We start from the raw sequence: 27,152 nt of genomic DNA on the forward strand, positions 1-27,152 counted from the left end.
TCTGTTGTTCTACTGCTGCTCCCGGCGCCCTTCCAATCTTCTCTCCCTCCCTTTAGTGTTGCTCCCTCCCTCTCCCTTCCCATTCTAACTTGCCTGCCAACCAACCACAATCCCTTCCCCCCCCCAAACGTTCCTACCCGTCTGAGGTCTCTCTACCAATCCCCCTCAGAAAAAAAAATCCCTTCAGGCCATATCGTTGCGCGTCTTGATTTCTCACATCCCATAACAACACAACCACATCCTTTTCATCATTTTCGAGCGATTTTTTCCATCTGGATGACTTCGCTCAATCCATCCCCCTTTATTTTAGCGCGTTAATCGGATGCTGTGTTCCCGAAATAGACTCGATGCTCCGGGAAGAGCTTCTCCAGTCTAAGAACGATGAGATCGCGTAAGTATTTAATTTCTCCCGGCGACCCATTACTCTACACTGCCTTCCCCGGTGTCGATTTATCGCTTACTTGGAATTTTAGACGTTGTTTGTTGTCGCGGAAGCGCAAATTGAGCGAGCTCTACTTTGCGACCGTAGGCTTCGCGGGCGCGACCGAGAACGCTTCGGCGGACCCGTTATATCACCAGAAAGAACAGGCGTTCCTCGACGCCAACGACCTCTCTAAGTAAGTCATATTGCGCCTTTTTTTTGTTGTCTTTTCCTTCTAGATGGCCCTCCTCATTTATTATCTCTTTCTATATCTTCACTTTCCTTTTCCTTTCTCTTTTGTCTCTTTAGTTTTTGTAATTGTTCCCATAGTACCGTTCCATTACATGGTATACATGCCCGCGCGTTGCTGATAGTTATACTACAGAGGCCGTTTCTTCAACGAAGCTACTCTACCGCCCTTCACTAATTATGCAGCGCTCCGGCAACGCGAGATCAAGGAAACAGCACCGCCTGCTGAGGTGCCGCCCGAATCAAACAATGCGACTCCAATCAGTCCCCCGGCAGGAAAGCCCTCTGCTCCCCAGCCTGTCGCAAGCATAGATCGTCCGAAAGCACAAGTCCAGCAGCTACCGGACCAGAAGCCCGCGACCCCTGCGCCGGAACAGTCGAAAGCGACCCAGCTTCCTAACCAACCCGCCCCAGGCACCGCGCCCGAGGCACCCCAGGGACCCGATGTATCCACACCAGCAGCTGACAAGCCGACGGAGTCGTCTGATCTCGAATCGAAGAGACCTCAGTTGATCCCACAGACACCAACGAGTGCCCAAGGCCAGGAAGGCGCAGTGGTCAATGTCTCGCTAGCTCAGTCGAAACCGAATCGCGCGGTCGATGTTGCCCCGGGAAGCAATGAAGTGTCATCCTTACGCAAGGACATTGGGAAACGGTCGTCCGTCACTGCCGCAGGCCAGATCCACGTTGAGCAGCCGCTCTCTCCCATTTCTTCGGGTGGTCCTTACTCCAGCAACACGCCTATTCCCGCCGGTGCGTCTCCGGATACAAGCCCTGCTGAGGATTCGGTCGAGCTTTCGAACAAACCTGTTCCAGACCAGAAGCCTGAATCGCCCGCCCAAGCTCCCCCAACTCTGGTTCCTTCCACACCGGATGAACAGCTTCGCCTAGAGGAGGCCCAGTCACTCCAGCAGAACACTCTTGCGGCGAGTAAGGCAATTGGAGACGACGGTGACGATTTGCCCTCAACCAACGAAGTGCTCCAGGAGAATGTAGCTCCGGCAATGGGAGGTCCCGGGGATTCATCAACAAAGCGTGAAGGACCGGTATCTGCACCCGTATCACCAGAGGCTATTAAACCCGAGGGAGCCGTTGCAGCCGCTCAGGAATCGCCGGCTTTGGATCAACAGAAACCCGTGCAGACTACATCTCCGGTCGGGCCAACCGCAGGACCAGCAACTCCACTATCGAAGAAAGACACTCCGCCTACCCAGTCAGTATCGTCTCAACCCGAAAGAATGATAACTAGAGTATCTTCGGGCGCCATTAGGCATAAGTCGGTATCTGAGATACTTGGAGAGGCCCCGAAATCAGCTCCATCACCGCCCGATAAAGGCCATGCTACCGAAAAGCCCGCCGACGGCACACGATCCGTCTCGGTTGCTTCGTCCACCTCTGCAGCTAAGATGCGCCTCAAAGACCGAAAGGCACGAGAGAAAGAGCGGAGCAAGCTGTCCACGGTTGTGTTTCCGAAGCAACCACCGCAACCAGACAAGAATGACTCGATGGATCTTATTCGTCAGCAGTCCGGTGAGCTTGCTAGGCTAAATGAGGAGCAAGATTATCTTTACATCCTGTTCCAGAACAGGGCTTATACTCCACCTCGAGGCTCAACCCTTAACACTCTTTTAGCATCCGCTCATAAAACATTGACCACCGAAAACCACCTTCTTGAGTATCATGAACAGATGGACAGCCGCACTTTGCGGCGCATCTACGCCCTTCAAAATGCCAATAGATGGCCGTTGCGCCAACTCAAGCGCTCCGTGGAGCCACCTCGCCAGGGGACTCATTGGGATGTTCTTCTGGACCACATGAAGTGGATGCGTACCGATTTCCGAGAAGAGCGAAAGTGGAAGATTGCAGCCGCAAAAAGCTGCGCGGACTGGTGTGCGGAGTACGTCAATAGTGATCAAGAGCATCGGTCTTTGCTTCGTGTGCACGCCAAGATTCCAGCACCGAAACTGAAGGAAACCCCCGAAACAAATTCTAATATGATGTCGCCACCAGACGAGGCCGGTGATCAGCTACTTGGAACATCCCATCCGACTCCGGATCTAGTCCCCTCGATGGAGGATGATTCGCTTAGTGAGGGTTACAATGACGAGCCTCGTCATGATCTTCATGACATGGTTGCGCCAGCCGCCATATTTTCGCTCGGCTCTGATGAATTCAATTTCTCTCTCGATATGACACCGGCAGCCCAGAAGCTTTTGGACGAATTGCCAATCTATGGTCCAATCAATCTCGCCCCGGATACGAATCTGCCGGAGTTTAAAGAGCCCCCGGATTCTTCCTGGAAGACCGAGCTCCTGCCTCTATCGAAGTACGTATCTGGCAAAATAGCGTTCAACGATGAGGGACCGCCCCGCAAGCGGAGCCGGTATGACTATTCGCAGTATCGATCCGACCCGGAGCATCGCCTGTTGGAGCTTCCTCCAGAGCAAACCAATGTGGCATTATTTCGGCCCGAGAACAAGCACATCCGTGATAGGATTCACCCGGGTCATGCTTTCAGACCGCCGGCCGAGTATAGCATGCCGTCAGTGGGATTTTTCGAGTCACGAAATTCGTCCCAGTGGACGTACGCAGAAGATGATGAATTACGCCGGCTTGTGAAGGAATATGCTTACAACTGGTCGTTAATCTCAAGCTGCCTTACCCATTCATCTCAATTCACCTCTGGAGCGGAAAGAAGAACTCCTTGGGAATGTTTTGAACGTTGGATTGGCTTGGAAGGATTGCCAGCTGATTTGTCGAAGACGCAATACTTCCGAGCTTATCATCAACGGTTGGAGACAGCGCAACGCACCGTCTTAGCACAGCAGCAGGCTGCCCAGCAACAACAACAGCAACAACAGCAGCAGCAGCAGCAACAACAGGGCAACTCCAACCCCCAGGCACCGCCGCCAGTCAGGAGAAGAACCACACAACCAGTTCGTGTCGATCGGAGAAGGTCTTCTAAGCACCTCGCCATGCTTGACGCCATGCGGAAATTGGCGAAAAAGCGTGAAACAATGCTGCAAAAGCAGCAACACGGTAAGAACCGCAACACTAGCTGCGCCTCAGGCAAAGTTAACTAATTTTCGCGACCGGATTCAGCTTCTCAACTGGCATCGCTTAGGAAAGTCAACGAAGCTAATCAACCGAAGCCGCCACTGTCGACGCCAGCTGAGTTCAGTCGGCTGAAGTATGAGCGGGATGTGAAGCTGCAAGAGAGGCAGGAGCACTACCGCCAGCAAATGATAGCCCAGCAAAGAGTGAGCGCCCATCTTCTGTTTCGGACGCTTCGGACAGGACTGACATGAAATTCAGGCGAACTTGGCGGCTCAGCGCGCTGGTCAGATTCCCAACCAACAACAAATGATGAATGCTCCTGGGCGAAACCAGAATGGTATGCCTAACAACTCAGGAACTCCTGCAATGCCCAGTGGTACGCCGACTGGGATGCCGAATGGAATGCCTAATGGGTTACCAAATGGAATACCCCCTGGTGTCGGAGTGAACCCAGGACGACCCCATATGCAAGGAATGCCCGGTGGTGGGCCTGTGAACAGCCCCGTGCCTCCAAATCCCATGGCGATGAAAATGATGCCGCAGTCCGGTATGCCCCAGAATACAGCGGCTCGTCCTACCTTGCCAATGCAGACGTCCCCGGACAATGCGCGAGTCCTTCGCGAGGCAAACCGTCTGCAAGAGCAACAACGAGTTCTGCAGTCTCGGCAGCAGCCGCAGCCGCAAGCGCCCCAACAAGCTCAACCCCAGCATGCTCAGCAACAGTTCCACAATCAGCAGCAATTTGTCCCACAGGGATCCCATTCTCCCAACCTGAACATGTCCAACACCAATGGTACCCCGAACAACCCTGCTATGATGGCCGCTCTTCAGGCCGGAGGCGGGATGCAAAGCCCATCCTTCCACAACGGCGCACCTCAAGGCGTGTCGACACCCTCTCCTCGCATGGGCCAGCCCAATCTCCTTTCAAACGGCGTTGTACCCACCATCAGCAGCCTTCAAAATCAGATACAAAGGAACAATCCAAACATGGCTCCAGAGCAAGTGAACAAGCTTGCCACGGATCGGTTGCATCAGTATCAGCAAACACGCATGTCCCAAGTTGCCATGACCGCTGCTGCCGGTAACATCGGAGCTGTCTCGGCTAATTACCAAGTGTCTCACGATGGCAACTTCCAATCTCCTCAGTCTGGCATGAACGGGGGTCCTGGAATGCAGGTACCGCAAGCACAGGGCTTTTCGCCCATGATGCGCGTGGCACAAAATGCGCAACAGGGCCGAGTAGGCGTCGGAAGCTCACCTGCTATGAACGGAACGGTTCCCCAGCCTAGTCGAAGCGCAACGCCGCAGAACCAACGCAGCGGTAGTGCACAGGCTGGACCCATGCCTGGTTCGAGTAAGAGTCCCAATCCGCCGCAGGCGCAGACTGCCGGGAGCTAAGGTGGTTATCTTACGACTGCGCTCTCCCTTTCTACACCCATCTTCTAACTTTCAACTGTAAATATTGTCATTATTTCACCATACCCTTTTATTATCCCCAGAACTGTTTGTCTCTCGGTTCAATGCAACTGATGGAGTTCAATCTTATGCTCTCTGGGTTTCTTCGTTGATATGCCCATTTATGCCCTCACCCATGTTACCCCCTAATCCCTCTTCCGCCCTTCTCTCTAACGACTATTCCCCGAAGGCCCTACATATAGGGTCGGTTTTGGGTTTAGTTTTGCACCGACATGCATTGAACTGCCTGGAGCTTCTGGCCGTCTAGACATAAGACCAGTATGTTTATCACTCCGGGCCTTTTGTCGTCCTTTTCAAGTTATTTTTGCTATTTTGTACTACATGTATTGATAAAGCGGTTACCACGGTACGGGGATTGGATTGGAAGGTTGGAATTGCAAGGAATGGAACGGAATGAAATATCCACTACGACTGTATGATTAGTGTTCCGAGGCAAAGAAAACGAAAGCAGAATCCGAGTTATAATCCATTCATCATGTAGATAGTAATGAACCCTAATATCCATTCTTGTCGGCCGATCATATCTAAGCGCGCGCTTAACCCGGAGCTTTCGCCACCCGCTCCGTCACGCTTCCATCTCTTTACTTTTGGCACTCCCCTGCCAACCCTCGTCTTCCTTTTTCACAAGCAGCACTTGCAGAGGACCGCTCGCCATGTCCTCGTCTCAGCCGCCGCAGGACGGCGACAGGCAGTCAGAATCCTCAGCAAAACCCTTCACCATGTCCATCGGCGGCCGAGCAGCTACCTCTACCGCGAACGGCTCCAAAAAAACCTCATTTAACCTGCAATCAACCTCTCGACAGCCCGACACTTCAAAACGAAATCTCCCGCGCCGACCCCACAACCTGCACGATGACGACGAGTCCGACGACGACGCCGACAGCCGCGCACCCGCGCACGAGGCCGTCACCGGCTTCGACACCATGACCGGCACCGCTATCTCCGCGGACCGATCGAACGAGCCCCGCCAACTGGTCATTCCCGTCGCGAGCAACAATAACTGGCGCAGTCGCCCGGGTATCAACACGCGGCCGAAGGGGAAGAATTTGCTCCCTAAGGAAGTCCAGGCGATTCGGGAGGCTGAGAAGCGCGGCGAGGTCGCGGGTGAAAATGTTGAGACGGATCGGCCGAGCGTGTCTTATGGGTTGAGCTTTGCGCAGGCGACGCCGCAGACTGAGGGGGTGGAGGGATCCGACACGGCCACGGCAACGAATGGCGACCAGACGATGGAGGACGCCGACGCCGAGCGGGAACCGCGCAAGCCGCTCACGCAGGATGAAATTGCGATGAACGCGCTCATCCGCGAGAGTAAAGGCGAGACGGAGGCTCGGTCGGATTTGGTGATCGAGTCGGCGGCTGCGGATCAGGATTCGCGTTTCGATGAGACGACGTCGTTCCGGGCGGACATCGCATCGCGGCCAGAGTCCGCCTCGTTGGACCAGTACAATGCGGTTCCCGTGGAGGAGTTCGGCGCCGCCTTACTCCGAGGTATGGGTTGGAAGGAAGGCCAGTCAGTCGGAAAAGGGAAATACGGCTCGCCTTCGGCGGGCGCGGATAAACCGCGGGTTCCTGAGCGTCGACCTGGATTCCTAGGAATTGGAGCGAAGGATACATCCACTGGGGGAAAGGGCGCCGAGGCGGAGTTTGGAGCTTGGGGGAAAGCTGCGATGCGCAAGGGGTCTAGGAAGACGGGCAAGGAGGGCGAGAATAACACCGAAGGCGTCTATATGCCGGTTCTCATGCAGAACAAGAAGACGGGTTCGTTCATGACTGAAGAAGAGCTCGCGGCTGCGAAGAAGGAGGCCAAGAAGCAGGACAACGATGACTGGAAAGAGAGACGGGACCGCAATCTGGAAAAAAGTGGTCGTGATCGCGACCGGGATCGCGAGTATCGCCGGCGGGACTACGATGATGAAGATGACAGCGATCGTTACGACAGACGGAGGAAGGGGTCGTCACGGCGAGACAGAAGCCGGTCTTCTGGTGATCGGCACTCGAGGCGGAAATACGATGACCGTGAGGATGATAGTGACCGGAGAGAGGATCGACATCGACGAGACAGGGACCGTGACCGCGACCGTCGTGATCGAGACCGTGATCGTGATAGGAGTCATCGCTATCGGGATGATGATCGCTATAGCTCGAGACATTCGTCGAGTACTTCTAGCAGACATGGCCGGGATCGAGACCGAGACAGTGATCGCGACTCTCACCGTCGAAGAAGATACGACGATTGATGCTATCAGACCTCATACAAATCCGCATATATCGATCTTTGCTACCAATATGAGCATCGTGCCTGATGCAGACCCGATCTTGCAAGTGTAACCACTTTTGGGTATCAAATCCATCAGAATCAGGCAGAAATTGTCCCTTGGACTTGATCGTCGAATACGGTTCAAGGTTCAACAACTTGCAAAATCAGAATACGCCTGATGAACAGTCGACAGAGATATCCATCTGTTCACCTACGGTGCGGCATCAACCCAGAACTCGACGAAATCCTCCAGATAGAAGCCACCAAAATTGCACTTTGGACCATGTTGAAAAACGTTTCCAATAGGGAATCAAAACTAGTATTCATAGAAGGAGCGAGACGCTGATAGACACATAAGAAAGAACTTTTTTTCCTGTATACATTATCTTCTCCCAAAAAATGAATCTGAGATGCCAAAAACAAAAAAAATGCAAATGGGACTGACTCCAGTAGAACGCGCCGAGAAACACAGAAAACCATGCTGTCTATTTTTACATAGCCTCATTCACAGGGGTGAAGGAAAAGTAAGTTCCCCTTCGTTTTTATGCTCCAAGCATGAGCACATCCTTCTCGTGTTCAGGGGCCTCGTCCGAACCCGGAGCACCCAGTGCCCCTAATCCGATACCACCGTCCATCTCTCCCAAGACCCATTCGACGAGGTAGCTCTCGTCCGTGAGTTCTTCGACCCGACGATAGTGTCGTTCGGTGTACGCAGCCAATGCCTGCAGGATGTCCTTCATGGCGGCTGCTGTACGGCCGTTGTCACTGCGTCTGGCGATGCTGGAGCTCGCGAGCTCGGTGAAGGTCGAGGCGGGATAGGACCGGAAGAGAGCGAAGAGGATGCGCTGGGCCACTCGCGAAGTGCGCGCGTTGGTGTTCCAGTCACGCAGGCGGATGAGGAGGTTGCGCAGGTGTTCGGAGCCGAGGGTTTGAAGGACGTGATCGATGGAGGGGTCGCCGGTCAAGCTGTTGGCGCGTTCTTCCTTTTTGGGATCAGTGGAGTAAGGGTCATCGGCGGCATCGATGGCGGCTGTGAAGAGGGATAGAAGTCGGCCCGGGTGGTTGAGTTGGAGGGCCAGCGTGATGGCTTCGCGGTAAGCGCCTGCCCGGATGTAGTTCTCCAGCTGCTGGTCCTGTTCGACGCGCGCAGAATTTGCGCTGACGGCGGCAGTGTAGGTGGCAGAGGTGGTATCGGTCCAGAACGTAACGGTGGAATCGGCAGAACCGGAGGCAAGCGCAAAGGGGCAGGAGCTGTTCTGGGTGGACGAAGTCAATGCATCGGCACGCGAGCCAGACGGCGTGGGACTGGCGAGTGCCCACACTCGATCCGTGTGGTTGTCGAGCGTGGTTTCTAATTCCCCGGTATAGGGCGACCAGACCTTCACGAGACCATCGGCAGCAGCGGATGCCACCAGCGGCCGTGCTTGGGCTGCCACGTTCGGAGTCGGGGCCGACTCATCTTCTTCATCCTCATCCTTGCTAGACAGGTCCGGAGGCGGGAGCCAAAGAACCTTGAGCACACTGTTGGTGTGGCCTTCGAACGTGAGGAGACAGCTGTAGTCCGACAAGCTCCAGACCTTGACGGTCTTGTCGCCAGATCCTGTGACGATCAAGCCTCTGTTTGTGCTACTCCGAGCTTCGGTGGTGAGAATGGGAGTGCCCCGAGGGGCGAAACGTGTAGACCAGACACCTCTCTTGTGACCGCGCAAAACACCGATCACCGATCCATCGTCGGCAGACCAGATCTTAACCGTACGGTCCTGTGAGGCAGACGCAAATAGGGAGGAGGACGAGTTGACGTCCAGGGCATTGATATCCTTTTCGTGTGCTTTGCGAGTGTAAATCGCCTTAGGCGAGTGGGGTTTCGAGGAATGAAGAGGGGTCAGTTTGCCCAGGTCCCATCGCTTGATGGTACGATCTTGGGAACCAGTGAGCAGGAAGGATGGAGGGTGATTAACAGGGTCATCATGCGCCGGGGTGTTGGCTGGCGGAGGCACGCGGGGGAAGCTGATAGCGCCCAAAGACTCAGCATGACCCGTGAAGACTGCGAAGCAGGTATAGGACGAAGTCTTGGGGTCTAGACGCCAGAGACGTGCTGTGTTATCCTTGGCGCCTGTGGCTAGCCAGTGACCGGACCAGTCCACATCGATACAGATAATAATATCGTCATGGCCTTCCAGATGAGTGACATCCGCGCCAAAGTAGTCCTCCTCGCTGAGAGACGGCCGATCTTTTGACGGTCCTACCGAGACGACTCTGATGCTCTCGGTGTTTGTAGCTAGTGCAAGCATGGACCGGTCAGGCCCGACATATGCCAGATCGATAATATCGTCGTCATTGCCAGAGATGCGCCTGATAACGGGAAGCGGCTCAATCGAAGAGCCGGGCTTGAGGTTGGACAGAGGTTCGAGTGAGTGGAGACGCAATGTCTGGTCCGCGTGGACTGTTATAGCGAACGGCATGCCCGGGGAATATTGGATGGCCACGACTGTCTCGAAATCCTCTCCCGCTTCTTGCTCATGGGTCACTTCTCCTCCTCGGTTGCAGTCCCATACGCGCAATTTACCATTCTCGCCTCCAACCACGCACAGCCCACTGTCGTCAACAAAACTGGCCGCTTCCACACTCTCCAGGACCGGAATGATCCTGCGCGTCTTGAATGTGCGAATGTCCCACACGATCACGGTCTTGTCTCGCGCAGCAGACAGCAGCGCATTCTCCGACGGAGAGTAGGATAAGCTTCGGACCACCGAGACGTGGGATTCGAGTGTAGCTATGGGCTTCCTCTTCTTCAAATCCCACACTCGTACTGTGCCCTCTTCGTCTCCGGAGGCAAGCCGAAGGATATCAGCCGAGTCCACACCATTGAGACCGGTGTCCTCCATCTCCTCGTCCGAGTCGGAGTCATTCGATATGCCTTTCGCCTTTTTCTTGGAAGACTTGTCTCCTTGGTCTTGGAACGGTATTTGGAAGAAGCACAGTGCCGAAATGACACCGCCGTGGCCATGGAACGTATGCGTAGCATAACCACGCCGAACATCCCAGATCTTGATGGACCCGTCGGCGGCACCGGTGGCCACAAATGTGCTGGTAGGGTCCGTTGCAGTGGTGACAACTGGCGACGTATGAGGTTTGAGGCTTCGAACAAGTTCCGCTTCAATCGTTCGGGAGATGTCGTCGAAAGGCGTCAGAGAGTAAATGCGCATGGCCATTGAGCGCGAGCAGACAATGACATGGGAGGCCGACGGTGTGACTAGGGGGAAAAAAATTAGTACAATCAAACAGTCAAAGACAGTCTTCAACTACATACTGGCCAAGCTGGTAATGACTTCGCCATCCTATTATACTTCATCAGCGAATTGCTTCATAGTAGGGAAAGAAAGATGCGACTCACTCCTTCGAGACTGGCCAGTTGATCACCGGTTTCAAGATCCACAACAAGGGCATCTTCGCCGACACAGGTGACCAGCAATCGCCCAGTGGCATCCAGCGCAGTACTTCCTCCGGTGTAGATAGGACGAAGAGTCCGAGACGCCTCGAAGGTCGTCTTGACAACAGCTTTCGACATTGCTTGTGGGTGGTTTTAAAAAAGGAAAAGCTCTGATAATCTAATGCGACATCATACACTTCGAAATAAACCGCACCGATCGAAAGTGAGGGAGTTGCTGAGCGTCGAGGGTGTCGTCGCGCGGAAACTTCTGAATCTTTTTTCGACATGTTTGCTCTGTTTGTCGCAAAAAATGCCCGATCGGCAGTGGCCCGTGCAGTAGCCGCCGCTGCCGCTGCAGCCGCTCAAGAGAAGACCGACGCGGGCAAATCGACAACTTCTTGGTCGACATTCATCAGCAGGTTCTACTTCCTCCGGACAAAGTGCTTGCTTGAGCTCCGGGAATGAACTCCATCAAATTGCGACGTGATGGGGCGACAAGCGTTTCTCAATAGACTGGCTCTGGTAGGCTCCAAATTTCTGTTCTTACCCACTCTCGGTCCTGGGCCTTTACTGCAGCTTTGATACTTGGCGTCATAGTGCCTCCCCTGTCTTGTGATGCTTTCATTTGTATTCGAGCTCTGGCATATCCCATGTTGGAGATTACCTATGTTTAAAACAAGAATATAGAATGTTGTACTCTGCCTCCTTTCCTGATGCATATTCTGCGCTGTATTTAATACCATACGGTTCTGTTATATCCTTGGTCTTCAACCTATTTATTTCTTGATGTTGCAACTTCGCTTCATCGCTCTGGGATGTCTGATTAACCGAACTTCCAGGGCCGGTCCCCATATGAAGCTCCAGAGCGTCCCGAAGGATCTACCGCAGATTTTGCTCCCTCAGCCCAGCGAAGGAGATCAACTTTGTATGCGGATGATTATGTCCAAGATTACGATGAAAGAGGTCATCCGGTCAATCATGAATCCAAAGCATTCGGTAGAGAGCTCCGAAGAGCTAAAAATGACATTCTCTCTACCATGGGAATCGTCGTTAGTGAAGATGGGAACACTGGTGGCCCTAGTGAACAGCAAAGAGGCGAGATGCTGGCCGCTGAGAATGATTACGGATTGGTGATGGCTACCATAGACCAGGTATCGGTTTTCCTCGGCACCTGGTGGACGTCGTCACTAGCTGGCCGGATACAAGTAAGTCTGGTGTCCAATTGCAATGACCAAATGTTGGCCTCCTTGTCGTTGACTTACGTTGAATCTCTAGACTTTCAAAAGCTACACGCACGCTCCGTTGCTGGGCATCATGGGCCATGAGCGCGCATTCCTTGGGATTCATGGATTTTATTTCGCAGGGATTCCGGCCTGGGCTATGTCGACATGCCTGTCTATCTGCCGACATCATCCGCTGGAGCGTCTAATTTCACTGATACAAAGCCGCTTTCCTGATGACGATGCACTATCCAAGATTGTGCGAGCATCTTTTAATATTCTGCATTCTGCGTGCGTGGATCACGGTATCCCATAGAGTACTGACAACTAACATACTGTATAGGACGAGAGGAACCTTGCTTGTTTTGGCTGTGCAGACCTACATGTATTCATTATTGCAAGCCCTTCACCTTGTGCCTTCATCATTATTCCCGGCAGCTAGGTTTCTCATCCCGTTCGGTGAAATGGCCGCTATCCAATTCCCGCCCTTGCCTGCAGACTTCTCACTCCAGTCACTTGGTGGGTATTGTTTGACCTTGGCAAAGGCGCCCTCGCTCTTACTCTATGTTTATATGTACCTGCGCCCGGTCATCGAAATAAGGCTCTATCGGTTAATCCGCAGGCGGTTGCCCAAGCCTACACTAGCTGATGAGCTTTCTATCAAAGTGGCATCTGACAACGACCTTATCGACTGGATGGTTCCAACCCTCGGACGACGGTCCGAGGAGGAAAACCGCCGGAGTAATATGTCTTTTGTCGAGGACGTAATGTACGAGGTGAATTTCCTTCGGAGATGGGTTCTGTCCTGGTTTGGTTTCAAATCACAACGCACATCACCGGCATCAGAGCAAGTCTCAGATGCACGACGCAGGCGAGAATGGCTCGAATCCTTACCGTTAAGCGTGGAGCAACTGTCAAACGAAAGACAGACCAGAGCGCGACAACTACAGCTTCAATCGACAGTTCCTCCTCCCCCAGAAGAAGTGATCCGTGCTCAACCAGTTGCTTCTGGAACAGTCGCAGCCAACGTGAGCGACATTAGCCGCAATCGAGTATTGCACCCTGAAGAAAATCCTATCTCTCAATCACCCGCAGAAATGAGTGCTGTGGAATTCCCTAACTTGGCTCCACTAGACCAAGTCAACGCCGTGTCTCCCACCAACAACACATCCGCCCATGCAGACCACGCAGAGGAGAATCACCACGAAGATGCCTCTGAGAGTCGGCGGAATTCACGCTCTAGCACTCTTTTTTCTCGGCCATCATCTCCCGCAACGTCCTCTCCAACCTCACCTCGCGTTCGAGCTTCGTTAATTCACCAGAACTCCGAAGTTATCACGATGCAGCTAGAACTGTTGAACCCCCGAAATACACCAAGCAATGGCCAGCTTATTACCAGAACGGCGCTTGATACCAACCAGGCCAATGCCAGTGGTATACCGACTGGTCGTCGATCATTCTCAGAAGTTTTGGATGCCCTTCTAGCCAACCAAGGCCAGGCCGCCATTATCAACCCGGACACAGTTGACAGTGATGGGCTTTCTAACTTAACCGCCGCTGTCTCACCTGAAGCCGGACAAAGTCCACTGGTTATTACACCCAATCAGTTGAATCCAAGGGCAGAGACCCCAGGGACCGGGCCGGAGCCAGTATCAACGCTAGCCAGCATCTTGCCTGACAGTGTGGAGGAGCCAGGCCCAGAGGACAATCATGATGGAAATCCTGGCACGGAACCCGTCCATGAAAACGACTTCGATTCAGAAATATACCCCCGGATCTCCGACCCCAATGTTCGCCAACAAGCAGCCGCTAGTACTACCTCCTCCATCGCTCACCGAGTCACGATTCTTTCTTCTCACCCTGTTGACTCTCTCGCATCTCATCTTGCTTTTATGATCACTGGCGTGCTCTTCCTCCCGCTCGAATCCCTCTACCTGCGCTCGGTTGCTTCCGCCTATCTATCATCCGTAGGATCTCCTGCTTTGAGTTCGGAAATTCGTGAATTGGGTGCATGGGGTGGCGGTGGCTCGCGAACTGATATTGCTGCCTATATGGGCAAAATGGCCCTGATGGTCGGCATGCAAGCCGCTGTGAGTGCCAGTGTTTGGGGCATCGTTTCCGGCGCCGCTATCAGAGTTGGCAGGAAGTTTTGTGGCTGGGGCACTCTATGAATCTTGTATAGTATACCTCGCAACTGTGGGAACATTGATTCAATTTCAACTTAGTCGAAAGAACTTCATTTCCCATGCTACTATTCTTGAATGATGTTATCCTTAATCGCAATAAGCGGCAAAAGAGAAACTTGCCTACCGTAAAGATGAGTTGTAATTATACAAAAGCTACCTCAACACCAAGTCTCGCCGAAAAATCCCCGGTCAGAAAATACCTACATGCATAAATGTCTTTTTTTTTATCTCATTGATTTCCTTTTACTTATTTAGCAGCAGCCTTGCCCTTTCGGTTCGACATGCCAGGAACCTTCCGGCGCTCCCAGACCATCAAATATCCTTCCCTGGTGAACAAGGTCTCACTTTCGGCTCGTTTCACAAACAGATCTTGGATCTCCAGCCATTCCGGTCCCCGCTGCTCTCCAGCGTGCTGGGCCTGGTGCCGGGTGTTCTCCGCCTCCATCGCCTTATCGTGAAGCTGGACAAGCCAGGCAACCTTTTCGCTGCCTCCGCCGGCCCCGGAAGACGATGACCCGCCGGCCGCGTTAACGCCCTTATCCGCTGCCGCCTCCTCGGTTGCTCCCGGGGCGGCCGTCGTGGGGTCTAGAATGATGTTGGCCACAAGATCGTAGAGGATCGGCTCGCCTGGCGGCCAGATCTCAGGGTTCGGTTCGACGTAGGGAGACATGTCCAGGGAGCGAGGAGACGGGAAGGTGACAATCGTGGGGTTCCGTTCCGAGACGAACCGGTTCTGGCTGAATCGTTTGATGTGGAAGAAGAGATAAGGCGGGAGGGGGTGGAGGAGGCGATGCCGGACTCGATGGGCTAGTTTCTCCGAGGCTGTGATTCCGTTGTATTTGTTCAGGAGTGTGGTCAACGGGACCTGGGGGATGATGGATTCGCGGTTGGCGGACTGGAATAGAGGAGTCGGCGGCAAATCCAGAGTGAGGATGAGATAGGGGATGGTTTGGCTGTTGATGGTGCCAGACTCGGTGAAGACCAGACGGGCGTTTTGGGTGTCAGAATGAGCCGTGATCGCTTGACTTTCGATCTTCAAATGGCCCTGGAAAGCGGCCTGAATCACACTTGTTGGGTTCTTCGAGGGCTTTTTGGAACCCCCGAGGGCTAAGTGTAGATTGTTGAGGAACCAAGACAGGAAGTCCACCGGGTCGGACTGTTGAGTGAGGGTGAAACGTTTTGATGACCGGATAGCGATCTCCTGTAATAGTTCATGCGGCGAGACATGGGATCGAAAGGCCTTGGGATTCCACAATTTCCGCACGAGGGTGCTGAAGCGATGGACCAATTGTGGCGTTCCCAGCGCTGGGAAATCATGGAGCAGGAAGTAATTGCGGATCGGGAAAACATGGGCCAAGAGCTGAACCACGACGTTAAGGTAATCATTTGCCTTGATATTGTTCATACCCACAAAGCCTAGAACCAGATTTAGCCATGAACTAATGGAGTCGGAAGCAGCAGTTGATTCAATCCTCACCTGGTCTGTAGCGGGCCCCAGCGAGATCGAACGCATCGTGGACCTCTTTATCCAACTTCGAGACCTCTTCCTTGCTATAGTAGGGATCTACCACGTATTTTATATCCTCCAAACTCTTGTTCTGAACTTCGTATCCCTCCGGGAGAACGTAGACCTTCTTGGTGCCCATGTTAATGAAGACATGGTGTCCGACTTCAAGAGCGTGGAAGTAGGCATGCGATTTGGGTCCTCGGCCTTGGAAGTATTTGCCACACACGAGACAGGCATATACGTTGATGTTGGACAAACTGACTGAGCACTGTTTTTCGAAATCGAAATCGAGGATTCCGCGATTGATCGTATCGAGGTAGAGGTCGCTATAGCCCTCCATGGGTTCCGACTGGCGCTGGGGGGCCGCAATCACCGGCTTGTCGTCATCCTCGTCGCCGTCGGAGGACTCACTCTCCGCTTCCTGTGCTGCTTCATTTAACTCCTCCTGTTCCTGATCGGCCGCGGCAAGGATGTTCTCTCCATTGCGCTCGTGCTGTTCGGTCTCTTGTCCACTGGCTCGGCGCAGCGGTAGGGCCCCATGGCTCGCGGTTTCTTGTTCGGAGGCTTCATCCTCCACGCGGACTCTCTTGGATGCAGGGGAGCCTGCCGGGAGGTCTTCCTCCAGCGACAACTCCGCTTGTCTCTTGGGCATCATGATTTGGTGAAGGGGATTGAGGGAGAAAACCGGCGCGGGAATCGAAACCGGCGAAAACGCGATGGGCGGCGGGTTGCAAACAAGACAAACAGCCGGCACTATGACATATGGCTAGTCCATCATCGCCTTGCTTGGGTCTCTACCATGACAGCTACGGTCGAGTTCTAATTCATAAAATTGATTTCTTGACATGCACACGTTCTTGGAGGATAAGGAAGAGAAGAAGAAAATGTTAAAGAAAACCAGGTCCCGTAAAGCCGAAAACAAAAGACATGATGATATTGGTATGATACAACACCGCATTAAGCACTCTTGACGATCCTGTCATTATCAAAGTCCAGCTCCCTCACGCCATCCTTGGTTACGACCTTGACTAGGACCTAGGTATTGTCAGCAAAATTCGTATCCATCAACCGGTAGATCCATTGCAACATACTCCCTTGTAGTCGATCGGTAATCTGCGCTTCAGCTCGTCCGTGCACATCTCTAGGAGTTTGAGGCCTTGTTCGAGCGTGATATCGGGATGGTGATGTTTATCGAGGGTCGACAAGCAGTAGTATCTAGAAAGCTTTAGTTCCTCTTCCTCGGACAGCGCTTAACGCCGAGGTCAACATGACCCGGCATCCGGTTTTCCACTTACTGGGCGTATCCGTGAGCCGCGTATGGAACGGGCGCCAACGAGGCCAGGTAGTCGATCCAGAATAGGGAAGGCTTTTGGGAGATAGAGTCCACGCCAGCCAGCAACAGGTTGACGGTGTAAGGACTGCGCGATCGCAAGCTCTGTGCCAGTTCTCCTCGGACAAAGTTGGCCACTGCATTCGGGCCCAGTTCGGTACCGTTTCGCATCGTATAAAGCGAGATGTTGGCTTGGATGTATTCCGCAAATTGTACTAGTATCCGATCCATGTCAGCTTGCCCGCTCCATTCACATATTCGACGACTCATCGGCGATTGGGTCGGTTGTACGAACCGGTGTCTCCTGCCTCTCCCGAGAAAGCCATAAGGGTATTCTTGCTCAGCTGTCGTGTCTTGTCGTCCTCGGCCTTGATGATAGTAGGGCCCCTCATGGTGGCCTTAGACGCCGCCAGAAGGACAAAGTCCTTGCCAGTGATACCCAGTAGAACCTCCCTAACAAACGACCGATTAGCTGGGGATGAAATCCATTGGTACAAGATCCTAAGACATACATTTTTGGTTTCGGTAGTCAAGTAATGAGGAGAAGGGAAGAAAGAGAAGGGACGGATGATGGGGTAGCTGGAAGAAGGGTCTGGGTTACTCGTTGGCCGCGCGGAGCTTGACTGCCTTGGGGAGCTGCTTGGGAGCCTGAGGCGGAGAGCTGGACTGCTGATTCAGCATTTAGGCGTAACATTCTTGCGCTTTCCGCCTGCACGGGCCACCGGCAGAAAAAAAGTGAGAGCGAAAGCTTCATGCATTTCCGGTCACTTAGAATTCCCCCCGTTCGCATACGTTCGCCATTTCCCAATTGACCAGTCACCGCAAATCAGACTTCCGACCGTCCCCAGAATAGCGATCCTGGGCCATGTCGTCCTTTTTCACATTGCCCGCCTCTCAGCGGAAGCGCAAGAGAGAAGACCGCGCCGGAGCCCCCGCGTCCAAGAAACGAGGAGTCGATGCAGAGAAGAATTCGAGGGAACGAGATGACTCGGTTTCGGGAAGTGACTTGGACGAGGAAGACGTGGCAAGCCAGGCATCAGGCCTGTCCGAGGAGAGTGGCTCGGATTCCGACGAAGGAGAGACGGCCGCGGAGCGAAGATTGAAACTCGCCGAGAGATATCTGGAAAACGTGCGGGATGAGGTGGATGATATTGGATTTGATGCTGCGGAAATTGACCGAGATCTCATCGCAGAGAGACTGAAGGAGGATGTGGTATGTATCGATATACGGTGCTTTTCTTTGGGTCTGCGCGTTGCTAACGCCCGGAAAGGACGAGTTCAAAGGGCGAGTGTACCGCCAAATTGCGTCGGATTTGGCTTTCTCGACTGCGTCACCTACCTTCTTTCGAGCAGATACCCAGACGACCACATCGATTGCGGTTCATCCGCCCTACGCTTACACGGTGTCCAAGGATAAAACGCTGATCAAATGGGAACTTGCAACCCCGGCCACCACAACAAACCAAGATACCGCATCGAAACGGCCCCCGAAACCGCAGCGTAAGAAGCCGAAACAAGTGAAGTTTGTGCGAGGACTGCAGAAGGTCGCCGAGAGCGAGGAAGAACACGGTCACACCAAGAACATCTTGTCTGTGGCCGTTTCGCCGTCGGGGAAGTTCGTGGCCACTGGTGGAGAGGATCGCAAATTGATTATCTGGGACGCAGCGACCCTGAAACCATTGCAGACCTTCACACAACACCGTGATTCCGTCAGCGGACTTGCCTTTGCTCGTCATATCTCCACCATGAGCTCCGGAGAACAACTCTTCTCCGGCTCCTTCGACCGCACAATCAAGACGTGGTCCTTGAGCACTGCAGGTCACGCCTACGTTGAGACACTGTTTGGACATCAGGACCATATCTCGTCAGTGGCGGCAATGACAATCGACGAGTGTATCAGTGTGGGCGCACGTGATCGTACGGCGCGACTATGGAAGGTTGTGGATGAATCACAGCTGGTGTTCCGTGGTGGATCCAAGAATGCCTCGTACCAGGAGAACAACCTCGACTGTGTCGCTCCTCTGCCTCCTACTCATTTTGTTACCGGCTCAGACTCGGGTGCTCTCTCTCTCTGGTCCATTCACAAGAAGAAGCCTCTCCATACAATCCCGCTCGCCCACGGCCTCGACCCCATTCCTCCTCTCGATGAGCTCTCGAACGAAGTTGATCCGGAGGTTGCGTCGGCGAACTCTCGTTTCCTTCGACGGATGCCTCGCTGGATCACTGCTTTGACCACAGTTCCGGGTACGGATGTCGTCCTCAGTGGAAGCTGGGATGGCTGGATTCGCGCCTGGAAGATCTCTGAAGATAAGAAGACAATCATTCCCCTCGGACCTATTGGAGGAGGAGACACGCCCTCCCCCGATACGCCGTCCGCGCAGCTGAAGCAGTCGCTTGCTTTCGACACCCCTGCCAACCCGGATCAAATGGCCATCGATACGCCACGGACCGACGAGTCCAAAGACGACGCGGAGCCGCTGGTTAAGGGCGTCGTCAACGGCATTGCCGTTTTCGAGCGACGAGCCGACTCGGTCAAGCCCGGCCAAGTATCAACCGAGCCCAAGTCCAAGTCCAAGTCGAAGTCTGCGGACTCTGAGCCCAAAGGTCTCTGCATAGTAGCAGCCGTCGGCAAAGAGCACCGTTTTGGACGTTGGAAGTGCTTTGCGAACAACTACCACGACGGGTCCGCAGCGGATGGCCGCAACGGGGCCGTTGTATTCGAGGTTCCGTTCATTGCGGGCGCGACCTCCAAGGAGGCGTAATTTGGTCCATGGGATGAATCACGGTGATGTGGCGTATGTATTCTATCTATTTGATTCACTATTGTTTCTTCTGTACCTTGGCTATTCCCGGATCGGCGGTCTTTGCATATTGTTTTCGAAAAGTTTTGCATTAGAAGGCTTCCCCAGGTTGCTGTGATGTTGGACCGACAGGTCCGGGTGTACATATCTATCTACATACCAGATATTTGCGAAGGAGTTGATGCCTGACTTTGATCTTTAATCGAGATGAAGAACTTGTTGTACGGAGTATTGCCGTAGTCTAGAGAGGTAAAAACTGCTCTCTAACGCATCGGAAAGCCTCATTCTTCCATGAGACAGGGGACTTACGTGAATTGGTGGAGGTCAGTCTAGTGCGAAGAAATTGAAAGTGAGGAAAGGTGGTCTGGATACCAATTCCACAATCTGGACAATTACTGCAACTATAACGCAATATTCTATACTCTACCCATTGGACGCCCAATTTGAGCCCAGCGATAATATCCCAAGACATTTCACCAACGCAAACCCTCATTCGTAACGCAATCATCATTCATGATCAACTTATACTCACCGGCTGGACATAGCCACATGCAAGAGCAGGGAATTCAAGGAGCGGTGGGATCCGAGGATCTGAACTGCGCTCCAGATACATGCATATAGCCACGCACTCGTTCCTCAACCTACCCTCCACCCAAGGCTGCCATTCAGTCAACAAACACATCAAGCCCATCCAGTGCGCGAGAATCATAAGAGCCGGCGGGTCCCTTCTCCGAAGCAGAGCCAGGAAGTCGAATTCCAGTCGCCCCATGAACGTAGTACATCGGGCAGCATTGGGCATATTCTTCTCTAACTGAAACAACGTGGTGATCGTCTTGAGTGGAATATAATATGGGCATGTCATGCCAGTAGAAAGGTCATCAATGTCACAGAAATCCGCAAAGAGCGGATCGAGACCTTGTCGTCCGACTTGGTCATCGTAGTTGAAAAGCTGACACTCGACTTCCTCGTATCCTTTGAATGCTGTTTCCCAGATACTCCCGGGAAGGTATCGAGCAGCTGGCTCCAATAAACACCGCAGACCACTCTGCAGACAGAGCCAGTTCATGTCGGCTGGGTTGTTCGTCAGGACCCAGGAATCGGTGGGTTTAAAGTTCTCCGGACAGATGGACATCACACCCATGAACATGCATGTCGAAATGAGGGCGTCGAAGTTCTTCTGATTGACTCCGGGCAGTAATGCATCCTGATATAATCGGATGGCTTGCTGCCAGAAATGGGCCTCTGCACATCTTCGGCCAGCGTCTATTGATCGGGAGGCGCGATTTAAATGAAGCATGCCGACTCCGAGGATTGTGTACAGCAAGTATGGTGTCTATGTCACTGCCTTAGTAACGAAGGGCGACGTATTATCCTCATGAGGATGTTCAGTTAACGCTCAGACTCACACTGAATGCCACCTGTACCATATCGCTTTGCATCACAGCCCTAATGGCAGGAAGACCGACTGACCCCGTAGACCATTTCATGAAATGCTGAAACGCTATCAGATTATAGGACGGGGATGGGCTTGGGGTGTTGAAGTCTGATCCAATACCCAGGCTCTCGTCGATCCGCGAAGTCATGCTGGCAAGAGTCAAGGTAAAGTCTGTTGTGCTAGGCTTCTGCCTTGATATCATCTCGATAGGGCTATTCTTGTCAGACCCCGAAGAGTCCGACCCCGATGCATAGATACATTCAACACCACGAACTTCACACCTCCGGCAGAGTGGTTTGCTCTCGTCGCACTGTATCACCAAGGTTAGCCATGTCGTCATGAACACTACTGGAATTGTGCCGGGCCCACTTTGACTCTTCGCTTCTTGCAGGTTATGCAACCTGCTCTGGACTTCTTGTGGGGTCGTCTGGGGTGGTACGGGGCTATTCTGCTCTCATCTTCCAGTCGAAATACGGTCTGAAGCATGCGATTATCCTCCAATTTATTCATGCGTTCGGTTTTACTAGGATGGAGGACCAGCACTTGTTGACCTGGTGCGGCAGGCATCTTTCTGATTTGCAATTCGCACAGGATTGACACTTTCCTTGCGGTCTGAGATATTAGAACTTATAGAGGCAAAATATTCGTATATCGTGAGGAATATAGATGGCAGAGGATGAGTCAAGGCTGAAGTTGTAGCATCGCCACTTTGGACACGAGGTGGATGCCTGTCACATGATCAGTGACAAGGCTGATTTTAGGGCTCAACTTTATTTGAAGATGAAACCTTTTACTGGAGGATACCTCGAGTGTACTGGTTCGAACTTGATGGTCTGCTTCCTCGGTGTCTTTGGGATCATCCTGGTGTTCGATATCACCATTCATCGCAATACAATCTACGACTTTCGGCTATCTATCCAATTTGCCAGCTTGAAGTGAAGATTACGGATATATCTGCGAGTAAACACATATAAAGTTACAGAATGAAGCAATTCCGAGTGACCTGGTAGGCTCTGTCTGGCTGAATAAACTAGACATCAGAGATCCTTCAGCCTCGTATAGGAGAAAAATTCACCTCTATCACGAACTTCCTTCCTCTCGACCTAGAAGCAGAGCCTTGGCCGCTACCGTTCTACGGTCTAGTTTATGGGCTTTTTATCAGCTAGCTACCAGCAAGCACCTCATAGTGCCCCACAACCACTCTCCAAGTGGACCGACATACTATATCGACTGGATCAATTTACCCTCGCCCTCATGTAACCCAATTAGGAAGAGCTTGGCAACTGACCAGATTCCGAATTGGGAAAATGGTCAACGACACCGGAGGTTTATCTGATTTCGCCAACGATCTGATTAGATTCAGATCCCCCTAGTTATCCATCAATCCTTCTATTATGTCGTCTGTCTGTCTCCTAGCATAACACTTCCTTCTGTACATGTCCCCGTATCATCTTGGGCTCAGCCGTTGTCAACCATCACCATGGCCGAGCATCGTGTTTGGGCAACACCCCATCCAAACTGGGTAGATGTGAGTTCGTCGGATGGCATTTCATGCCTCCACCGCTCTCTTATACAGAGCTCAAGACAGTCCTTATCACTAACGGCAATAGTTCCCTGCCAACCTTCCTCCGAACACCCGCAGAGTACCCATGACACGCGAGCGTCTTCCTATCCAACCACAACCCGGTCTAGACAGCGAAGAATTCACCATTCCAGCCCGCGATGAGTACCCAATCCGGGTGCGATCCTACAAGCGGTCCAACGCAACCAATCTACCGCTGCTCATCTACCTCCACGGCGGGGGATTCGTCACTGGCGGCCTAGAAACGGACGATGAGACTTGCCGTGCCATTGCGGCCGATATTCCCATCTTGGTGCTTAACGTCGAGTACCGGTTGGCGCCGGAGCATCAGTTCCCGGTAGGGTTCGAAGATAGTCGGGATGTTGCGTACTGGGTGAGTGGGACCCATTGCTTGCCTAACTGACTGACTGACTGACAGATTGCCTGCTGGACAATAATCTAGGCCGCTTCGCCCATAGGCCAACAGCAACTCTCGACCGACTTGAACAAAGGATTCATCCTAGGCGGCACCTCCGCTGGCGCGAACTTCACGGCCGGGATCGCGCATCTAGCAGTCCAAGATAAGCTTCCTTCAAAGCTGACCGGACTACTCTTCCTGGCAGGCAGCTTCTGCCACCCGGACGTCCGCCCAGAGAAATATCGCGATCGAATTCTCAGCGTAGACGAGATCAACGACGCGCCGGGCCTGACGAGGAAATCAATAGACTACTTCGCCAGTGAGTCCCGGTTCCGCAAGACCCTAATCCAGACCACGAGTGAGGAATCCTAACAGCCAATCTTAATGAGCAGAGAAGTACGGCGCACCGCCCAGTGACAAACGCCTCTCGCCGCTCCTCTTCGAATCCCACGCATATATAGCCCTCCGGGCGGCGTTCTATATCTGCGGATGGGACCCCCGTCGGGACGAGGCTCTTTTGTTCAATGAGTTGTTGCAGGACGAGGGGATTCTGACCCGGAAATATGTCTACAAGGGTCTACCGCATGGCTTCTGGACGACATGTCCAGATCTCGAAGAGTCGAGGGAATGGAAACGCGATTTACTCGAAGGGCTGCGATTCGTATTGGCTCAACAGTAATGTCGACGCACGACCGAGTGGATGCTTTGATGAAGGTCCAGTACTGTTATCAGTCCATGACTCTAATCAATAATGCGTCCAATAAGGCACTTACGTGAGATGCCATCGGGCATCAATCGAGAATTTCGTATCTTTGATGCATGTTGCTGTCGCTGGAAAACACAAGCTCAAAATCAGATTGTAACTATAAGACCTCCAGCCAGCGTGACGGTTAGCATTTTACTAGAATTGACTTTTGACATGAAGAATGCAGAAGTGCATAACTTGATAGTTTCATAAAGTTGGGTATTTGTGAATAACATTTCTCAAGGGAAAGGAGTATATATGGTGCTGCCGCGGGGTAGGAAAAGAAACCTAAGACATCGCAGAAGGCTCGAAGAAAAGAGAACCCCGAAAATGACAAGGTTCGTTCGGTTTTGTTGCACCACTGGTTGACTGGATAAATTTGTGATGGCCGAAATTGATCAAGGAAAAAAGAAGAAGAAAAAAGAGAAAACAAAAAAGAAAAGAAAGATACAAGCCAAGATAGTAAGCAAAAGGAGAAAGACCTCTCTCAAGGTCATCTTATGTCTCCAGACCGCACTTGAAAGATCGGTTCAGATTAGACTTAAACAGATTCGCTAATAAAACGCCAGGGGGGTAATTCATGAAGTCGTATTTGATTAAACAAGCCCAACCTGACAACTTTCTCTATCGCCTTGCTCTCCTGGTTGGTCTAACGGGCCCTTCGTCAGAGTCATCCTCCAATCTGATCGCATTCGACGCTGAAGTTCCAGCTGATTGTCCGTTTCGAGCATGCGACGTCCCGCATGATTGAGCCGGACGGCCGCTTGAAGGTCCAACTGATTGTCTGTTTCGAGCATTTGATGTGGTGCGTGATTGAGCCGGGTGACCGCTTGAAGTCAACAGTCGTGGTTGCACTGGAGAGCTTGAAACCTCGTAGTAAGGAATTGGTCGGCGTCGATTTCCGCTGACGGCAGGTCGGACTGGCTCATCTTCATCATCACTTTCATCATCACTACTTCCATCATCGTCGTGATCATCATCTTCGGTAGTTGTGACTTCTGACACGCTATCACTCACAAAATCCCCAAGTTGAGACATGGGGAAGCCGTGGTGTTCCTCGTAGCGGTCTTCTTGCGTGATGTATTCGGGGCCACCAACAACTGTGGATCGATCCGACTCGGTATCGTATTCCCCGTGGCCATAATGCTCTTCATCATCAATGAAAGAATCCATGTCAGTATCCTCCTCGTCTTCCTCTTCACTGTCCTGTGTGTCATTCTGACCCCAATCGTCCGATGGCATGCCGTGCCCGAATGGCGCATGAACATGGCGTGCGTGATGTGGGTAAGGATTGCGATGCAACTCATATAGTTGATGAAGGTCAAACGGGAACGCATCAATGGGCATTCCATCATAGAGATCGTTCCAACCAAAATCGTCCACCTCGTTGAATCCGTCCTCGGCCTCATCATCAACATAGTCTGTCATCTCAGAATTCTCATCGATATCACTCAGATCCTCCGAGGAACCAGTACTCGACCCATCCTCCGGCCGATATCCACATTGCATGCAATTTGAATCTTCTTCAAGCTCCCAGGAACAATGCGGACATCGAAGAACACCGTCCTCGAGGTCAACGACGGGTGGCGCTATAGTGTTTCGTGATCTATTGAATGTGCCTTTGAACAGCCCCCCTTCTCTAGGATGAGGGTTCTTCTTATCCTTATCGATCTTTTCGGCCTCCTCGCGTTGATGGTGTATATGCTCCGCCGTAGTCTCGCCCTTATCTAGAAGTTCGGCACGACTTGTGAAGAGTTGGACAACTGCACGAACCTTGGACATGTCAGTATTCATCGTAACTTTATCTCACTACTGCCCAGGGCAGTCTGGCTTGTAGTCACATACCAGGTATGCAGGCGAGGGCTCCGACTTCACCGGTGCTCGACAATCAGGACACGTTTTGTTTGATCTCCCCCCTCCAAACCACGAGGTCAAGCACTGGTAGGTAAAAAGTTAGTCTTTTCCGTACACTCGTCGTGAACGGGATTCTTGAGGGCCTTACGGTATAACAGAACGTATGCCCACAACCAAGTGTAAAAGGCTCGTATAACGGCCTGATGCAGATGCCGCATTGAATCAGAGAGCGAATGTCATCGACGTGCCCCTGTAATGTTTGGGAGAGCTAGGCAGGGCGTTAGAATACACATCAGTTTTCTACTCTTTGAGAAAACAGCTTACCCCGGAAGTATCCCCGGCCGATTCTGCGGCAGCTGTCGTCCCGATCACATCACGGGAGCCATTACTCGGGGTTGGCCCCGAGGGTGCTGGTTTCGACATCTGGTGGTTTGGTTTGCTGCTCAAGCCCAAGGACGAGGGGCGGCTTCTGTCCGACTTCGATCTTCGTTGGGCACTGCGACAGGAGGGTATGTGGTATGACACGAGACCGAGGCAGGATTCAAGAAGTGTTGAAAAATACAATATAAAGAAAAGAGGACAGAAAAGGTGAAGAGAACTTTTTTTTTCTCTCCGGTGGTGCTGGAAGTATCTAGACAACTGTTTGGCCGGGGGCGTTGTCAAGTCACTTCTTCAGGCTGGGAGTGACGAGGCGGAGGCGAAAGGAAGCGCGCGAGGAAGTCAGGTCGGAGGGATGGAATGAAACGAGGGGGTTGTTTCGAGTATTTATTGACGGAGGAGAGGAAGAGGCGAGGTGAAGTGAGGACGCTGTCTGGACAGGTCGAACTGCCAGGAACTTTTCTTTTCGGAAAGCTCCGCGCGCAAACCGAACAAACACGCGCGACTGACGGCGTCGGTCGTGACGCTCCAGCCCGATCGCACTTGCAACGACCCCACAGGGCCGATCAGTCCAACAAATCCAACAGCCAACTTCGGTCTAATTTGGTCTCCATTTAGCAGAGCAGATCCTACTAACCCCGTCCGCAGCCGTCCTTGACGCCGTGATCACCTCGGCTGGCTAATTTCATCGCTAACAGTTACTCACGGCGGTGTCTCTCGTCACCCTCGTCGCCATCGGATGATGGATTCGAAGGAGTCTAACTAATGAGACAGACATGATAGCTCATCAGCTCAATTGGATTCATTCGATTCCCGATCGTGACATT

The 27,152-nt window shown here is 52.6% G+C and overlaps 10 protein-coding genes across 12 annotated transcripts; 5 read left to right on the top strand and 5 right to left on the bottom strand.

The window, feature by feature from the left end:
* Positions 1 to 347: 347 nt before the first annotated feature.
* Positions 348 to 5,125, top strand: eaf1 (MYB and HSA domain protein; the record flags this gene model as incomplete). The annotated part of the gene is made up of 5 exons (XM_046088084.1): positions 348 to 391; positions 474 to 617; positions 807 to 3,709; positions 3,773 to 3,930; positions 3,986 to 5,125. The coding sequence occupies 5 exons, from the start codon at positions 348 to 350 to the stop codon at positions 5,123 to 5,125; spliced, it is 4,389 nt and encodes a 1,462-aa protein (XP_045944052.1).
* Positions 5,126 to 5,698: 573 nt separating this feature from the next.
* On the top strand, positions 5,699 to 7,768 carry spp2 (spliceosome ATPase-activating subunit SPP2). Its single transcript, XM_046088085.1, has one exon. It carries the CDS (start codon positions 5,857 to 5,859, stop codon positions 7,438 to 7,440), a length of 1,584 nt encoding a protein of 527 aa, XP_045944053.1. The 5' UTR covers positions 5,699 to 5,856; the 3' UTR covers positions 7,441 to 7,768.
* A 30-nt stretch (positions 7,769 to 7,798) lies between these two features.
* utp13 (U3 snoRNA-associated protein UTP13) lies at positions 7,799 to 11,237 on the bottom strand. The gene is made up of 3 exons (XM_046088086.1): positions 10,855 to 11,237; positions 10,771 to 10,798; positions 7,799 to 10,713 (listed from the first exon to the last, which is right to left on the bottom strand). Exons 1-3 carry the CDS (start codon positions 11,026 to 11,028, stop codon positions 8,003 to 8,005), a joined length of 2,913 nt encoding a protein of 970 aa, XP_045944054.1. The 5' UTR covers positions 11,029 to 11,237; the 3' UTR covers positions 7,799 to 8,002.
* Positions 11,238 to 11,289: 52 nt separating this feature from the next.
* LDX57_006387 (uncharacterized protein) lies at positions 11,290 to 14,346 on the top strand. 3 transcript variants are annotated; one of them, XM_046088088.1, is made up of 4 exons: positions 11,290 to 11,412; positions 11,730 to 12,095; positions 12,166 to 12,401; positions 12,454 to 14,346. In XM_046088088.1, exons 1-4 carry the CDS (start codon positions 11,377 to 11,379, stop codon positions 14,279 to 14,281), a joined length of 2,466 nt encoding a protein of 821 aa, XP_045944055.1. In that variant the 5' UTR covers positions 11,290 to 11,376; the 3' UTR covers positions 14,282 to 14,346. The 3 variants fall into 3 exon arrangements, with proteins under 3 accessions (XP_045944055.1, XP_045944057.1, XP_045944056.1); XM_046088087.1 differs by having other exon boundaries at positions 12,166 to 14,346; XM_046088089.1 differs by lacking the exon at positions 11,290 to 11,412 and having other exon boundaries at positions 11,646 to 12,095.
* ubp10 (ubiquitin carboxyl-terminal hydrolase family protein) lies at positions 14,347 to 16,616 on the bottom strand. The gene is made up of 3 exons (XM_046088090.1): positions 15,774 to 16,616; positions 14,501 to 15,712; positions 14,347 to 14,416 (listed from the first exon to the last, which is right to left on the bottom strand). Exons 1-2 carry the CDS (start codon positions 16,456 to 16,458, stop codon positions 14,544 to 14,546), a joined length of 1,854 nt encoding a protein of 617 aa, XP_045944058.1. The 5' UTR covers positions 16,459 to 16,616; the 3' UTR covers positions 14,347 to 14,416; positions 14,501 to 14,543.
* Positions 16,617 to 17,771, bottom strand: pre1 (proteasome core particle subunit beta 4). The gene is made up of 5 exons (XM_046088091.1): positions 17,646 to 17,771; positions 17,429 to 17,586; positions 17,099 to 17,348; positions 16,895 to 17,018; positions 16,617 to 16,838 (listed from the first exon to the last, which is right to left on the bottom strand). Coding segments are annotated over exons 1-5 (612 nt in total). The 5' UTR covers positions 17,648 to 17,771; the 3' UTR covers positions 16,617 to 16,760.
* A 227-nt stretch (positions 17,772 to 17,998) lies between these two features.
* RRP9 (ribosomal RNA-processing protein RRP9) lies at positions 17,999 to 19,895 on the top strand (the record flags this gene model as incomplete). The annotated part of the gene is made up of 2 exons (XM_046088092.1): positions 17,999 to 18,346; positions 18,405 to 19,895. 2 exons carry the CDS (start codon positions 17,999 to 18,001, stop codon positions 19,893 to 19,895), a joined length of 1,839 nt encoding a protein of 612 aa, XP_045944060.1.
* Positions 19,896 to 20,451: 556 nt separating this feature from the next.
* LDX57_006391 (Zn(II)2Cys6 transcription factor domain-containing protein) lies at positions 20,452 to 21,936 on the bottom strand (the record flags this gene model as incomplete). Its single annotated transcript, XM_046088093.1, has 3 exons — positions 20,452 to 21,267; positions 21,341 to 21,679; positions 21,739 to 21,936. The coding sequence occupies 3 exons, from the start codon at positions 21,934 to 21,936 to the stop codon at positions 20,452 to 20,454; spliced, it is 1,353 nt and encodes a 450-aa protein (XP_045944061.1).
* A 913-nt stretch (positions 21,937 to 22,849) lies between these two features.
* Positions 22,850 to 24,027, top strand: LDX57_006392 (alpha/beta hydrolase; the record flags this gene model as incomplete). Its single annotated transcript, XM_046088094.1, has 4 exons — positions 22,850 to 22,897; positions 22,980 to 23,324; positions 23,394 to 23,667; positions 23,741 to 24,027. The coding sequence occupies 4 exons, from the start codon at positions 22,850 to 22,852 to the stop codon at positions 24,025 to 24,027; spliced, it is 954 nt and encodes a 317-aa protein (XP_045944062.1).
* Positions 24,028 to 24,717: 690 nt separating this feature from the next.
* On the bottom strand, positions 24,718 to 26,370 carry PSH1 (uncharacterized protein; the record flags this gene model as incomplete). Its single annotated transcript, XM_046088095.1, has 4 exons — positions 24,718 to 25,866; positions 25,939 to 26,031; positions 26,096 to 26,215; positions 26,272 to 26,370. 4 exons carry the CDS (start codon positions 26,368 to 26,370, stop codon positions 24,718 to 24,720), a joined length of 1,461 nt encoding a protein of 486 aa, XP_045944063.1.
* Between the last annotated feature and the right edge of the window lie 782 nt (positions 26,371 to 27,152).

This window comes from Aspergillus melleus (genome assembly GCF_016097325.1).
Source record: "Aspergillus melleus strain CBS 546.65 chromosome Unknown contig3, whole genome shotgun sequence".
Classification (NCBI taxonomy): domain Eukaryota; kingdom Fungi; phylum Ascomycota; class Eurotiomycetes; order Eurotiales; family Aspergillaceae; genus Aspergillus; species Aspergillus melleus.

Coding starts and splice junctions, on each gene's coding strand:
- utp13 (XM_046088086.1), bottom strand. CDS start 11,028: ATGTCGAAAGCTGTTGTCAAGACGACCTTCGAGGCGTCTCGGACTCTT. Junction 10,799..10,854: donor AACTGGCCAGTCTCGAAGGA/GTGAGTCGCATC, acceptor GAAGTATAATAG/GATGGCGAAGTCATTACCAG. Junction 10,714..10,770: donor AGTCATTACCAGCTTGGCCA/GTATGTAGTTGA, acceptor TTTTCCCCCTAG/TCACACCGTCGGCCTCCCAT.
- spp2 (XM_046088085.1), top strand. CDS start 5,857: ATGTCCTCGTCTCAGCCGCCGCAGGACGGCGACAGGCAGTCAGAATCC.
- pre1 (XM_046088091.1), bottom strand. Junction 17,349..17,428: donor GGGAGAGGCAGGAGACACCG/GTTCGTACAACC, acceptor ATCGGATACTAG/TACAATTTGCGGAATACATC. Junction 17,019..17,098: donor GCGGCTCACGGATACGCCCA/GTAAGTGGAAAA, acceptor AAAGCTTTCTAG/ATACTACTGCTTGTCGACCC.
- ubp10 (XM_046088090.1), bottom strand. CDS start 16,458: ATGATGCCCAAGAGACAAGCGGAGTTGTCGCTGGAGGAAGACCTCCCG. Junction 15,713..15,773: donor TGGGGCCCGCTACAGACCAG/GTGAGGATTGAA, acceptor ATCTGGTTCTAG/GCTTTGTGGGTATGAACAAT.
- LDX57_006387 (XM_046088088.1), top strand. CDS start 11,377: ATGGGGCGACAAGCGTTTCTCAATAGACTGGCTCTG. Junction 11,413..11,729: donor TTCTCAATAGACTGGCTCTG/GTAGGCTCCAAA, acceptor CCGAACTTCCAG/GGCCGGTCCCCATATGAAGC. Junction 12,402..12,453: donor TTTAATATTCTGCATTCTGC/GTGCGTGGATCA, acceptor CATACTGTATAG/GACGAGAGGAACCTTGCTTG.